A 16573-nucleotide genomic window follows, 5' to 3' on the forward strand; every position below is an offset into this window, starting at 1 on the left:
TGACAGCAAGGCTCTTCTCACACAGATAGGATACTGGAAGTTTCCCCTCCCTAACACTGACTACACAGATAAATAACTTGCAGATAACGGTTTGGGGGAGGGGATACAGCCTTCAGTGAAATACCCAGGTCAGATCACCTCACAGTGAAGCCCACTATTTGAAGAGATCCATCTGTGCTTACAGTGCTTTTAACATTTTTTTCTCACTCCAAAACATATTTTTAATGTAAACATCAATAAACGCAGGAAGGAAGGTGTATTTTGAGGGAGTGGTATGAAGAAACCTAAATCCTAATAATAGCCACGTCAATAGCTAGAATCCTGAGCACTTTTAGAATTCCATTAGCACTTTTATTCTTCACGTCTTACTTTATTTTTCTTTATATTATTTGACAATCCCTGATATATTTACTCTTCCTTTGTTTATCTGTTTCCTCCAACCTGGATGTTCCAAGAGGATGGGACTTTGAATTTTGCTCAATTCTGTACCCCAGTTTCTGGAAAAGTGCCTGGAACATGGAAGAAATTTAGTAAATATCTGTTGAATAAGTAAATGGATTGGCAATTACAGGGTTTAAAAAAAAAGGTCTAAGAAAATAATTTATTCATATAGATCCAGCCCTGATACAAATGATTTCTTTAGTCTTGCATGGTTACAAATAGATGTCTCTCTTCTAGAAAAACTGAGGCAACCCTTCCGAAATAACTAATTTTAAAAAGCCTCCCTTCCTGTGAACAGACAATTCCAAAGCTCTTCCACAAGGCACAACCAATACAACCACAGGTCATGGCCCTGTAATCCCTCCCTAGTCTTCATGATGTAAGCAATATTACATTAATGTGTACAATAATGTAATTATTAGCAAGAATAATGTAAACATTAATATAGATTACTGTTAATTAATAATGGAATTAATTACTGTAAATTAATTAACATAAGCATTATTAGATGCAGGAAGATAAGTGAATTTGGGGGCAGCGGCATCTATGAGACATAAATCCTCATCTGCCACAGAACGAAGTCAACACATACTATCCATAACTGAAAATGCAATAAACAGCAGAAAATACTTCTTACATAAAAATACAGAAACAAGCATTAAATGAAACATCTTAAAATGTTGAAGGCGGTTACTCTGGGAACCAATACTCCCGGACTGGGAGGACTAGACCAGGGTATGTTTAACTTTGACTTTTTCATTTCAGGCTCGATGCTGCCATTGCTCTGACCTCGTGGAAAATTTAATCTAAATCTTAATTAGGAGCCTTCTAAGATGGAGAACACATTCATTGCAGAGAGGTCAGGCTCAAATACACGTCTATCACAATATCTAAAATTAACTCAAGAAAAAACCTCCACGATTTTAAAGACAAAGCACTGCATATGCACGAACTCAACACCTCTCCTTCTTTCCCCATGGACAACACACCCACAATCCCTGCACATACACCAATCCACACAACTAAGCATTGGAGTGAATGAGGTGAGTGAGGGCCCAGAAAGTTGGAGCAGGAACGATCCGAGCCTTCAGTTAATCCTAACGTCACCTCTAACGTTTGGGGCAAGAACGTTTCAGGAAACCAATGGGGACCAACGCTCAGCACAGCAGAGAAAGACACCAAGCTACGGGACCCGCCGCGCCTCCCGCGCCAGGGTGGAGTTGACCCCGCCGAGCCCCGCCCCAGCCTGCGTCTGCCAATGATCCAGGAGCCACTCCTTTCCACTCAGGAAACCTTCAGAGGAGTCTCAGGACACGGCTGGCTGCTTTTCTCAGCGCTAAAGCCGCGCCATGCTCCTCCTCAGAAGCGCCCTGACTCGGGCGCTGGCCTCACGGACGCTGGCGCCTCAGGTACCGGCCGCGGGGGTGCCCAAGCCTTCACCCGACGGGAGGGGAGGGGCGGGGAGTGTTCCGGGAACGTGCGAGCAATGCGCATGCGCTCTCTGCCATGCGCGCCCAGACTTGGGGCCCAGCTGAGGTTCTAGCGTGAGCCCCGGAACCTCAAGACAGGGGTACCCGGAACGCGCGTGAGGAGGAGGCCGCTGCTAGGGGAATACCCCCAGCCGGGGTCGTCTCGCGGGCAGTCGCGGTCAGAAGGTTTTTCTAGCCTGGATGCCACACCCACCGGGACACTCCCATGGCGCCGACTGTTTCGTTTTTGCCGCCTAGCTACGTCGCGGCTGCGGCTCAGGGAGCGCTCCCATGTTGTCACCTGGCGCTGTGGAGCCGCGGTGGAGTCGTAGCTTTCCAAGCCACCGCCCTCTCTAGACATCAGGTTGAAGGAGGGAATTGCCAACCAGCCACTTGCCACGGCCTACCCCTTTTAAATGAAACACACAACTTCCGAGCATTTCGCGGAGACCCTTGAAGAGGAGGCCCAGGGTCCCGGTGGGGCTGGACCCTGCCCGCCACCCGCGCTTCGTGCGGTCGCTCCCCCAACCAGGCGGGACCCGAGCCTCTTATCAAACAGAACGATGACAGACAGACTCTTTTAACCTTAGATGAGAAATGAACAAAATGGAGCTTCTGATTCTGCCCTAACTTTCGGGAGTGGCCTATTCTGTGAATCCAACCTAGAAATTTATTTTCGTTTTCATGTTTAGGACTTTACTCCTTTCTGAAGGGGCAGGATGGGAAGGGGATTAACCTGTCCTAGAGACAGACTGAGGAACACTAAAGAAGAGCAGCTCATGTCCATTCACCCCGGGTTAACAATGCAGTTTTTACCCTAATGATTCTCCAGTGGGGCAGGGCCAGGAATGACGTCCTTATGGCATGATTCCAAACTTTTAAGTTTTTAAAAATGTCCATCAGTTATTCTCTTTTAAGTGAAATGGAGGTCGTTGCTGGGGGGAATGATCCCTAACTTGGAGATAAGGGAGGATGGACGACTCATGATTTCTGCCTTAGCAGCTAAAAGTCATCCCTGCAACAAAATTCTTAACACCCATCCGGCTCCCCCACCATACCCGGCTCCCCTGCGGTCTTCCTTCTCTGGCACCACCTGTCCACATCTCTCTCTCACTGTAGGTTCCCTACTGTATATTAATACTGCCCAAAATTGTAAAAATGTGTACCTTTGATCAACTGTTTTATCCTCCAAATACAAATTCCTCGAATCGACCTGAAATCCATTTGTCACAAATGCCCCATTGGCCTATCTCCTGATATATTTTATTACAATAATTTTGAAATTATGGATACTAGGCACTTGCTTCTTTACCAACATTGTTACTAGAGTTTGGTTTAAAAGCACAAAAGGAGTGTCCACGAAAGGCAGGGGCAGCTGCAGTTGTTTTTGTTGGTAGGCTTAGTCATTTGAGCAATAAGAATGTAACTCACACACGAATAGAATTAACTCTAGATAATTATCATTAAGCCTTATCATACACAGTTACATAATTTTGTATTTTGTAAACAAAAATATGTCGGAGCAAAAGCCTACTGCTTTCAGACAGACATACTGGCTAGTCAGTATAAGCCCTAATTTGTCCATAGCTTTGTAGGTATCAAAACTGTCTTAATAGATTATTCTGGTGTAATCAACTTCAGGAAATGGCACATGCTAATCAAACTTACGTAAGATGGATTTATAAGAATATCACGAGTGCCTGTGTGTATACCATGGGTGTATATGTGTGTGTGTGTGTGTGTGTGTGTATACATATATACACATAGATACCTACATAGAGGATAATCTTAGGCGAGGTATTTCTTACAGAAAGTTCAACCAGAACACAAATTAGAAATTTACAGTGCGTGTATGACTATTACAAAAGGAATTCATGGTTCTTAAGTGATATTTTCATCAATGTGGTATAAGTGGATTCATTAAATGTTGTTCACATTGCATCTGTAATTAGAAACTAATAATCAGAAAATTTTGACTCTGAATTTTCTTTTCTCAGCATTCATGTTCTACCATTATATTACAATGCAATTGGATAGGTCAGAGCTTTTTATTGCATTAGTTACATTCCAGTCCTATTTTTGGTCAGTGGTTTACTTCATTGAATTTAGGAAATACTTTGACCTGAATTGTAATTTCCATTTTTTTCAAGAACCTAAAAGAGTCTTCTTCTAGTAAACATTTTTTTCATTATGCCTGCCAAAAGTTACGTGCGTAGTTAATAAAGTTCTTTGATATGCATAACTGTAACACATATGCTCTTGACTAAAGATGCAATATTGGCTAATAAGAAAACTTTTGTGAATTTGTTAGAATCCTAATTGTAGTTCTTGGATAAAGAAGTATCATTAAGATCTCAGCGCCTTCTTATGAGCAATTTCTGAAAAAGTGGCTAAAGGTGACAGTGAACCCCCACTAGGAAACAGTAACTACACACTCAGCATATTTAAGAGTAGTTGTCTTTATTGACACCCTATGTAAACAAATGTATTTGTGAGGCAGGAGAATAGGGCCTCGAGGCAGGGAACCTAAGGACTTCCTAGAACTAAATCAAACACTTCAGCTATGACAAGAAATACCCTCTTCATTTGCATAGGGTGTACACAGAGTAAATGACTTTGCAACTTTACTTCATCCTCTTCATTTATATATGGCTTACACCAAGTAGCCAATGGGACACCTCTAGAGGGTACTGAAACCCTAGAAAATTCTGTAACCAGGGCCCTTGAGCCACTTGCTCAGGCCCCCTCCTACCCAGTGGAGTGTGCTTTCATTTTCAATAAATCTCTGCTTTTGTTACTTCATTCTTTCCTTGCTTTGTGCATTTTGTCCAGTTCTTTGTTCAAACACCAAGAACATGAACACCCTCCATCAGTAACATATTGAGAATTGACAACAGAAGTACAAACATGAGTAATGAGTCTATGAGTGTCCATTGTACCAGATTCAGATTAGGTTTTAACACAATATAATGAATTCTGTCTTCTCAAGATATTTACATTTGTCTTATCTTCTTCAGGTGTGCTCATCTTTTGCTACAGGACCCAGACAATACGATGGAATATTCTATGAATTTCGTTCTTATTACCTTAAGCCCTCAAAGATGAATGAGTTCCTGGAAAATTTTAAGAAAAACGCTCATCTTCGGACAGCTCACTCTGAATTGGTTGGATACTGGAGTGTAGAATTTGGAGGCAGAATGAATACAGTGTTTCATATTTGGAAGTATGGTAAAGAGTCATCCAATTTTGGCTTTCAGTATAGATTTTCATTTTTCAGTATAAATTTTCATTCTGTTAAATGTAACATAAAACTTAGTTCTTGGATGTATATTATTATAGATACATACAGGTTAACTAAGACTTTTGAAAAGCAATACCAAAAAAATAAATTCAGTTCTTATTCTTCCCAGTGGTACACCTGTAACCCCTTGCTTAAACATTACATTATATTATATTATAAGTTGGAAAATATGGCGTCTCATATATCAAGCCATAAAATTGTGAACTAGACTTTAAACCTCAGAAAAATGTTAAAATGGTTTGCTGTAAAGATAGTTCATGAAAAATTTAAAGCAGCAATAGTAAAAGTCCAAGTGGATTAAGATCACAAAAGGAAAGGAGAAGTATCTTTTCTTTTTTTGAAGCTAGGGGGCTGGATATCAGTATTTTAGCAGAAATAATTCAACCATTTAAGGGACTTTACAATATGGAAGTTTATAGGGGATGATGGTTAACTTTCAATCCTCACTGAACTCTGAGATTTAATAATTCTGTTATGTTTAGAGACCACATTTGTTTCATATCTGTACCCCCAGAGTTTTGAGGAATTCACTGTCATACTACTCTAGGGAGGTAAAAGAAAAGGAATGAAAGAGAGTTCTTCCCGTGTTGAAACTAACCTACGCCTGGTTTAGTAGAGGAAGGAGAATAAGTTACAAGAATGCCCAGAATGCTTGTTACTCCAGTGTCTACATCAGGACTTGATGATACCTAAAGAATTTTTAATAATTTCATTTAGTGTTTGGTTTACGGTTTTTCCCTGTTGTAACAGAAAAAGCCCCATTAAAATACAGTTTATGCTTTAGATGTGGTACAAGTTGTATCACAGCCCATTGAAAAAAACTAAGTTCTGATATACCTCACTTAAGTTGTAAGATAGGTATTCTTCCTTATCCCAATGTAAACCGTATGAAACTCTCTTGCCATTAGTCTTATGAGGTCCTAATGGTAATTATAGTACTAGGTCCATATGTTGGCAAATGTATATAACTGTTTGGGTAACTTAAATGGAAGAGAAATAAGTGCTGGGGAGAAAGAATGGATGACAATAAGAGAATCAGCATTATTTCTTTGAAATCTGTTTGTTCAAAGGAGAAGAGGCTTAAAAAGTACAGTTTTAACTTCACTCATGTTAAATTTGATTCAGGGTGTATCTGGACTTGACTACCCACCACCACCAAAGAAAAACAGTCTTTCTCTAAACTAGCACTGTAAGTTAAATGCCTCAATCAAGTAAGAATAGTTCACATATACTGAGTATTAACTAGTGCCAACCACTATATTCTAAACTCTTTTCATGTGTTAATTTAATCCTCATACAACCCTGGAGGTAGATGTTTTATTATCTCAATTTCACAGAAAGTGAGGCACAGAAAGATTCAATAACTTACCTAATTCACAAAACTGCCTACTATATGGTTGAGTCTATAAAGCCTATTATGTGACATTACAGTTAGTTTGCATTTCTACTGCCCTTTTTGTCCTTGAGCAACTTCAGGGCAGATGGTCACATCTGTTTACGTTGGTGTCTCCAAAGGCCTAACACAAGGTTCTTATATGGCATCAATGACCATTGCTGATTTGAATGAAACCCAGAAAAGTACAGGTGATTTAAAATTGAATTTTTTATTTTTCTTAATTATTTTCTTCCCACAGATAATTTTGCTCATCGAACTGAAGTTCGGAAAGCCTTGGCCAAAGATAAGGAATGGCAAGAACAGTTCCTCATTCCAAATTTGGCTCTCATTGATAAACAAGAGAGTGAGATTACTTATCTGGTACCATGGTGCAAATTAGAAAAACCTCCAAAAGAAGGTAAGTCCTTCCTTCTTAGTCACTGAGTTTTGATGAATAAAATACTAAAGAACTTAAGTGATAAAAACTGAAGTTCCTTTGGAAAAAAATAAAATTAATTCTTTGTTTTATATAGAAACATACAGTGATTGTTGTGGTAAAAATAAATGGGAGCTCTTACCCCATCCTTTAAAAAAATGAGCATAAAATAATGAGATATTTTTCAAATTGAGACCTTGCAGATTTGTAAAGCTTAACTGTGTTATAGAGAATGCTGACATGGTCAGTAGAGGTTGAGAATTTGTTTATTGGGAGCAGAGAACGTGTTGATAGGTAAGGGATAGCATATGAAGTTTTGCCATAATTTTAAAATAATATGATCTTTAAAATGTAAAAGTATTTCCATAAATTATAACTAATCTTAAATCATTAAATACAGCTTTGCTTATAAAACTGAATATTTGGGGGAAACAGATTAAGTGAAACTGCCAAGCTATATTACTTTAATCTAACTTTTGTGTCTTCTTTCTTGTTTCTCAGTTTGAAAGTAATTGCTTAAGATTTGTCTTCTTGCTGATTTCACTTCTTGCTGACTTAAAGAAACTATTACCTCAATCCAGTTTTAAATAAAGGTCAGATTAGAAAAGCATAAACTCATTTAAATGTTATTTTACTTCCCCCATTATTCCCAATTTTGTAGTGTATTTAGGTTACAAAAAATTTACAAAGTCTTCCTTGGATCTTTACCTCCTTAGGTGTCCCCTCAGCTCTCAGCACTATCTAAATAAAATAGTTCACTTCTCTGACAGTGTCAAATCTTGGTTCTCCTCCTCTGTGTACATCATTGCTTGGAAATTTTTACATGCTTTTCCTACTTGTCCCAGAGTTTCTTTCTCTCCACCAGCCCTATACTTCTGTCCAAAGTGTACAATACTTTTCAAGTATTTACCTGGATATTTAGGAAAAATAAAACCATCTCTGTAGGTTTGTTTTTTTTTCCTCCAAAATTCAAAGATATCACTTCAGGTCCACTCTTTGCTTTGCTGTTCCTGTTAAAAATGGAAACTTATAGGGAGAAATTATATGAAGAAAAACATAGTGGAAATTGGAAAGAATGAAAATATAGATTGGAAAATTCTTCTTTTATTCTTTTATTTTCTAAAAGCATAGACTTCTGCAGCTCAAAATTCTATATCATTATACGTTCTCAAGTTTTTTAACAAATGTTATAGATTAAAAATATTTCAGATAATAGTTTATAATAGCTTCCAGTTCTTTTTCTTTGTCATCTGTATGATTAAGCATAACAACTCACTCTTAAACATGGGCAAGGACTTTCTAAGCATAAAAGCAAAGAGAGTGCAAATATAGTAACATGTCTACATAATATGCATGTCTGATCCTCCAAATCTGTGTGTGTAGATAGTGAAAGACTTTTCACTGAGAAACGTGATTGGATATTGCTTGAATGTTTTCTGAAAAATTCTTTTTCTCCCTATTCCAGGAGTCTATGAACTGGCCACTTTTCAGATGAAACCTGGTGGGCCAGCTCTGTGGGGTGATGCATTTAAAAGGGCAGTTCATGCTCATGTCAATCTAGGCTACACAAAACTAGTTGGAGTGTTCCACACAGAGTACGGAGCACTCAACAGAGGTACAATTGTCCATTTCTTCTTATATGAAATTGTAATATATATTGTGACCTAAGTTCCTTGGGTAAGTTTCTTTCTCATTATAGAGTATGTTTTATTATTTATTGCCAAATGTTTAGTTTTTTGTAATTTTCAAAATTGAGAAAATCTGTTTTACATCTTATTTATTTAGAATGTTAACTTATGAAACCTTCAAATGCTGAATAGCTGTTTTCCCTCATACATCAAAATGATTAAATTTTTTAAACTGAAGGAACCTCGGCTGGGCATGGTAGCTCAGGCCTCTAATCCCAGCACTTTTGGAGGCTGAGGGGGGTGGATCACCTGAGGTCAGGAGTTCGAGACCAGCCTGGCAAACATGGTGAAACCCTGTCTCTAGTAAAAATAGAAAAAATTAGCCAGGCATGGTGGTGGGGGCCTGTAATCCCAGCTATTCCAGAGCCTGAGGCAGGAGAATCACTTGAATCCAGGAAGCGGAGGTTGCAATGAGCCAAAATCGTGCCATCGCACTCCAGCCTGGGTGACAAGAGCAAAACTCCATCTCAAAAAAAAAAAAATGAAGGAACCTCAAGAAATAATCTGTTACTTTCATCATTTCTTTTTCCTCTGAATGTACTTTTATTGATTTTTTAAAAATAATATTACTTGAGGTAGGAAGATTATCTCTAAGCAAAAAAGTAATATATGTTTTGTATAAATATTAAAGCCCTCCTCATAAAAATTTACCCATTTTACACCACAGTTTTATATATATCTATATAGAGAGATATAGTAAATATGTATATATATAGAGGTAAATTTATATATGGATATAAATTTATTTAATAAAACACATACTTGGGGTATTTAACTTGTAATGTTGAAAAACATTTCAATCAGAATTTCAAGATTTTTTGTGACAAATTCAGAAAAACATTTGTAAAGTTTATCTGAAAGGATAAAAGAGCTGATGAGGTAGCTCATACCTGTAATTCCAGCGCTTTTGGGAGGCTGAGGCTGGAGGATTGCTTAAGCCCAGGAGTTCACGACTAGCCTGGGCAACACAGCTTGTCTCTACAAAAAAAAATTTTAAGAATTAGTTGGGCATGGTGGCAAACACCTGTAGTCCTAGCTACTTGGGAGGCTGAGGTGGGAGGATTGCTTGAGCCAGGAGTTCAAGGCTACAGTGAGCTATGATTGCACCACTGCACTCCAACCCCTGAACAACATAGTGAGACCCTGTCTCTTAAAAAAAAAAAAAAAAGTAACGAAGAAAGAATAAATGTCTAGGAATAGCTAACAAATATTTGAAAGACTCATCATAATATCCTGTTGCCTTTCTATTATCTCTTTATGTCCAATGGACATCTCAAACCTAATATACCCATCTTTATGCAGAAATTCAACTTCTTGTAATAATCTATCATAAGAAAATAGAATATATAAAAACAGATGTATATTCAGGTTGGAAAATACATGGAGGAGAAACTAGTATGAAAATTATTAGATGCCTGTCTCACACCATATGCGAAAATAAAGCCAAGCTGGATTGTATATTTTAATGAAAAAAATTTAATTCATAAAATTGGTAAAACAAAATGTAGATGAATTTATTTAATAATGTGGATTGGGACTATATTTGTAAGCCAAAAGCAAATGAAGAAACTATGAAGAAAAAAAATCAACTTATGATTTTATTATACAAAGGCTCAAACTTTCTGGATGCCTGAAAATCACCATAAATGAAATTCAAAAGCAAAAATAAAGATAAAAATTTATGCAAAAGTAGATATGCACATGGCTACTAAATATATATTAAAGAAAATGGATATTAAAACAATAATGAGATGCCGTTTCTTTACCTTATAAAAGGTATACTTACATGGACATAGTCTTAGGTCAGGAAAAAATAAGTACTCATATTGTGTAGGGTTCATATTAGCTTAATCTTCCCCCAAAATTTGACAATAAAAATAAAAGCCTTATTTTTATTGTTTTTGCCAGTATTACTTCTAGAAAATATGTCTAGGTGTGTATGTGTATAGGTGTGCTAAATTATACAGAAAAGAAATTTGAAAGTATATAACATACATAGTAGTCATATTTCAGTGAGATAAATGGTTAAGTCTCTATGTTAATATTCTTTTTTTTTTTTTTTTTTTTTTTTTGAGACGGAGCCTCGCTCTGTGGAGTGCAGGTGCAATCTCAGCTCCCTGCAACCTCCGCCTCCTTGGTTCAAGCGATTCTCCTGCCTCAGCCTCTCAAGTAGCTGGGATTACAGCTGTGTGCCACCATGCCCAGCTAATTTTTGTATTTTTAGTAGAGACAGGATTTCACCAGGCTGGTCTCAAACTCCTGACCACAGGTGATCCGCCCGCCTCGGCCTCCCAAAGTGGTGGGATAAGAGGCATGAGTCACTACGCCAAGCCTCTACCTTAATTTTCTATACTGCACATATATAAGTTTTATTTTTTAAAAAACTACAGAAAATGTGTGTTCATACACTTTTTAATCTTAAATTCATTCTCAGTGTTAGGAGAATTGGTAATCAGTACAGCATTTCTGGAGGACAGTGTATACTATATACACTACATGTAAGTACATATATATAAGACATGCTGTTTGGTTCTCTCAACTTAAATTCTACTTTATATTAAGGAAATAATCAGATTCAGACTACCTGGGTTTGAATCCCAGGTACACTACTTACTTTTTGACTTTGGGTAAGTAAACCTCACCATACCTTAGTTTTTTCATCTATAAAATGATAGATTATTATGAGGACCTAGATTATGAGGATTAAATGAGTTAATACATTAAAATGCTTAAAACTAGGCCTGACACATAGTTATCATTCAATAAATGTCAGTAGTTGTCATCGAAAGTATTATTATAAACATATAGTTGTGCTCAAACGAAGTTTATGTTAATATTGTTTACATTAAAGAAACATTGGAAATGTAGTATGACCTTCTTTATGTAATACATACGTAATACAGAAATCGATATACATGTACATCATATCGTGTATTTACGTAAGCATAAGCAAATATGCTCATATATGTTTATTTGTATAAATATACAACTATATATAAAAATATAGGCCAGGCGTGGTGGTTCACGCCTGTAATCCCAACACTTTGGGATGCCAAGGTAATAGGATTGCTTGAGGCCAGAAGTTCGAGACCAGCCTGGGCAACAAAGTGGGAACCTGTCTCTACAAAAATAAAAATAAAATTAAAAAATAAAAATACATATATACACAAATACAGAAAGTGATACACCAAATATAAAAGAGATACACCAAAAATAAAATGATTACAGTTTGTTTTTAATCTGCATTTTCCTATACATCTAACATTTATATATTACAATTATAAAAACTTCATAAGCAATTTTGTACAAGAACATTTATTCCAGTATTTTATAGAATACTGAAATATTGGAAATAGTCTAAATAGTCAACAATAAGGGGTTGGCATAATAAGTTGCTGTATCTGTAAGGAGGAATTTATATAACCATTAAAAATTAATATTACCATAGAAAATACTGTTGATTTTTAAAAACTTGTTACTAAGCTAAATCTGTTATTATAATATACAATAAGACCCTGATTTGGTTTTACTCATATTTTCTAAAGGAAATACAATAAATTTCCATAGAGGTTTTCTCTATACTGTTAACATTATGCCACTTTTAATTTTCTTCTTTGTGTAACGTAAAATTTTAATAGTAAACACAATTTGCTCATAATTTTGCTTTTTTAAAAATTAAAGGAAAATATAGTAGGAAATCATAAAATTTGGGTCTTGTTTTGATTGTGCCTCTAGCTGTTTTACTTCAGTACTTCCATTTTCCAGCCTTGTATTTCTTCATCTATAAAACCAATTTGATTAATTTATCAATTTCTCTAGCAAGTCTCTGACCCCTCTGAAATCTTATCAGTAACATATTTAGTTTTACCTTTTTGATATCACTGTTTCGATTTAAAGAATAGGATGGTTTTGGCCAAGCGTGGTGTCTCACGCCTGTAATCCCAGCACTTTGGGAGGCTAAGGTGGGCGGATCACCTGAGGTCAGGAGTTCGAGACCAGCCTGCCCAACATGGTAAAACCCCATCTCTACTAAAAATATAAAAAAAAAAAAATTAGCCGGACGTGGTGGTGGGCACCTGTAATTCCAGCTACTCAGGAGGCTGAGGCAGGAGAATCACTTGAACCCAGGAGGCAGATGTTGCAGTGAGCCGAGATCACACCACTGCACTCCAGCCTAGGTGACAAGAGTGAAACTCTTGTTTCAAAAAAAAAAAAAAAGAATAGGATGGGTTTGATTCATTTTTCTGTTATTTCTTATTTGTTAAGGCCATATTTTTTAGAAACTACTTGTGGTTTATTTCTGCAGTTCATGTTCTTTGGTGGAATGAGAGTGCAGATAGTCGTGCAGCTGGGAGACATAAGTCCCATGAGGATCCCAGAGTTGTGGCAGCTGGTAAGCTGTTTGACTAGGCATGAATTATTTTTAGAACAAATGTGTTTCAGTCAGTAACTCTATATGCCTTTCTATGAAATGTTTTTCCAGTTCGGGAAAGTGTCAACTACCTAGTATCTCAGCAGAATATGCTTCTGATTCCTACATCGTTTTCACCACTGAAATAGTTTTCTACTGAAATACAAAACATTTCATTAACTGCTATAAGATCTGTCTGCTAATGGTGCTTAAATTCTCCCAAGAGGTTCTCACTTTTATTTGAAGGAGGTGGTAAGTTAATTTGCTATGTTTCTTGCATTATGAAGGCTACATCTGTGCTTTGTAAATACCACTTCAAAAAATAGTTCTGTTTACTTTCTGCATGGTATTTCAGTGTCTGTCATACATTAAAAATACTTGTCACTGTTTTAAGATCTTGACTCTTCATTTGTTTCAGAATAGCTCTTCTACTGTACTCTGACAACTCTTTGCTTTATAGCATTTTGTTGTATTCAAATGATAATGGTAGCATTTCCATGCTTGTGACAGCATTTTTAAATTATTAATATATTTTATCAACTTTTCCGTCATGTCTGTTTTCCTGTTTTTTTTTTTTTTTGGTTGTTTTTTGTCCAGCAAAATTTATTTTGTAACACCAAATAGGATTCATGAAAATTAACATATTTCTTTACTATGGAAAACCACATTGTCATTTGTGACATCTATATTAAATACGGTTTTCACATTAGTTATTTGTCACTTACTTGGAAAATGATGCTGTTAGGTCCTGGTATTAAAAATCTAGAAAAGACTTGTTGGTTTATGTGCTGAAATGTCTTTATTTATAATTAATTTTAACTACTATTTACTTCATTTTGGATCCTGTTTAACAAACATACTTGAGACATCCATTTGTTTTAATGGAATCTTTATGGATATGGAAATGCTTGCCCTAATAAAAGCCTACATATACATTCTGGTTCTTTTTGTTGAGTTTTATATATCTTCTCCGAAGCTATTGCTGTATTGCTATAAGGTAATGAGACAGTACCAATTTACCGTCTTTACTAAATATGAAGTTACCTCAAGAAAATTGTATCCCACTAACCCCAGAATCAGAGTTTCTTTAGTACTGTCACAGATGTGGTAGTGTTTTCCTACAAACAACTTTAATTTTTGTTTTAATTGAGTGCTTCCTATTAAAGTAGATTTGGTACTTCCAAGACTATGAAATCTATATTTACAGCTATGTTATTTTTACATTTCTATGTTATTTTATATTTCTATTTTACACTGCTGTTACATATAGCAAAGATAGTAGATTACGAATTAGCTATCTGAGGGAAATTGGAAAAGCAGAAAGCATAGTAACCCCTCATTTATCTAGCTCCCAGGGATTCAAAGGACAGATGAGTTTCCTACTAAGGCAAAGAAGACCCAACACTGGAGGTAAAAACCCATCACGGAAGTTAGAGGCATTGGCTCTGAGTTTTGTCTAAGAGTCTTCCATCTCAGTGTTTATTTGGAAAGTGTTCACTCAGGAAATTAAAGCATCTAGAGTTTACATATACAACTGCTGTCCTCCTACCCAGTTGGGCCAGCACTGGATACACCTCTCCTGCTTTTGCATGAGCCTGACCTTTAAAAAAAAAAAAAAACCATGCAAGAACATCATCAAGTAGATTGTTCCCTTTGCCCACTTCTTGTAATTCCCACCATCCTTCAATTAATACTTATTTGTTATGAGAGGTGTAAAAATGCATCTTCACACTCATCAGATCAGATGGGCAATAATAAGAAATTGGTCAGGAAAACCTCATACACTCCTATTAAGAATATACATTTATAGAACGGTTTGGCACGATTTAGTAAAGATGAATATGTACATAACTTATGACCCAGCAATTCCATTCCTAGTTATATACTCTAGAGTAGTGGTTTGTAACCTCTAGTACACAAATCCTGAAGGAGTCTATGGATAGAATTCAGAGTATGATAACTTGGGTAGGTAAAAGTTCCATCTTTATTGGCACCAACTTCTAAGCATTTCCTTTGTTTGTGAAGGTAGGCAACAAACCACAATATTATTAGCAGGACCTGCAACTTTTTAGTCAGTAAAAATCATAGATACTGTCAAATTCTATTTATAGTTGTTGCAAATACAGAAAATTTATTTTACCTTCATCACTACTTCAAAATTATGATACCTCTTACACCTACCATTAGATATTGTTATTTAATATCTTATAAAGAATAGGTCTATTTCTTTATCAAGAATTTGCTTTTAGCAGTCCTAAGCAAAAAGAACAAAGCTAGAGGCATCACACTACCAGACTTCAAAATATACTACAAGCTATAGTAACCAAAACAACATGGTACTGGGATAGAAACAGAAACAGACCAATGGAACAGAATATATAACCCAGAAATTAATCCATACTTCTACAGCCAACTGGTTTTTGACAAAGGTGCCAAGAACATACACTGGGGAAAAGACAGTCTCTTCAATAAATAGTGCCAGGAAAACTGGATATCAACATGCAGAAGAGTGAAACCAGACCCCCACCTCTCACTCTATACAAAAATTCAGTTCAATGGGTCAAAGAGCTAAGTGTAAGACCTGAAACTATAAAAGTACTAGAAGAAAATATAAGGGAAATGCTTCCGGACATTGTCTGGGAAAAAGTTTTATGAATAAGATTTCAAAAGCACAGACAACAAAAGCAAAAACAGATTATGTCAAACTAAAAAGCTTCTGTACAGCAAATGAAACAATCAACAGAGTGAAAAAACAACCTATAGAATGGGAAAAAATAATTGCAAACTATTCATCTGACAGGGATTCATATCCAGAATATACAAGGAACTCAAACATCTTACCAGCAATAAAAACCAAACAAATCAATTTAAGAATGGGCAAATGATCTGAACAGACATTTCTCCAAAGGAGACATACAAATAGCTAACAAATATATGAAAAATGTTCAACATCACTCATCATCAGGGAAGTGAGGTATTTTCTCACCCCAGTTAGGCTGGCTATTATCAAAAAGTCAAAAAACAAAGCTGATGAGGATGCAGAGAAAAGGAAAATCTTATACACTGTTGGGAATGTAAACTCTTAGAACTACTATGGAGAACACTATGGAGTTTCCTCAAGAAACTACAAATAACCCACTACTGAGCATTTATCCAAAGGAAAATAAATCAGTATATCAAAAAGACATCTTCCCTCCCCCATGTTTATTGCAGCACTGTTCACAATAGCCAAGATACAGAATCAGCCTAGGTGTCCAGCAAGATTAATGGATAAAGAAAGTATGTTATATATACACAATGGAATACTATTCAGCAGTAAAAAGGAATGAAATCCTGTCATTCACAGCAACATGGCTGGAACTGGTGGGTATTATGTTAAGTGAAATATGCCAACAAGAGAAAGTTGCACACCACATGTTCTCACTAATGTATAAGCTTTAAAAAAAGTTGAT

General features: G+C 36.3%; 1 protein-coding gene and 1 long non-coding RNA gene across 2 annotated transcripts; one reads left to right on the forward strand and one right to left on the reverse strand.

Annotated features, from left to right (window-relative positions):
* Window positions 1-1734: 1734 nt before the first annotated feature.
* Window positions 1735-14054, forward strand: NIPSNAP3A (nipsnap homolog 3A). The gene is given in 6 exon segments (NM_001132298.1): window positions 1735-1850; window positions 4928-5138; window positions 6846-7004; window positions 8488-8637; window positions 13017-13103; window positions 13194-14054. Coding segments are annotated over 6 exon segments (744 nt in total). The 5' UTR covers window positions 1735-1790; the 3' UTR covers window positions 13271-14054.
* LOC129047968 (uncharacterized) lies at window positions 4954-12879 on the reverse strand. The gene is made up of 3 exons (XR_008509918.2): window positions 9601-12879; window positions 7933-8032; window positions 4954-5201 (listed from the first exon to the last, which is right to left on the reverse strand). It is a non-coding gene; the product is annotated as an uncharacterized LOC129047968 (long non-coding RNA).
* Window positions 14055-16573: the final 2519 nt, after the last annotated feature.

This window comes from Pongo abelii, chromosome 13 (genome assembly GCF_028885655.2).
Source record: "Pongo abelii isolate AG06213 chromosome 13, NHGRI_mPonAbe1-v2.0_pri, whole genome shotgun sequence".
NCBI classification, from domain to species: Eukaryota; Metazoa; Chordata; class Mammalia; order Primates; family Hominidae; genus Pongo; species Pongo abelii.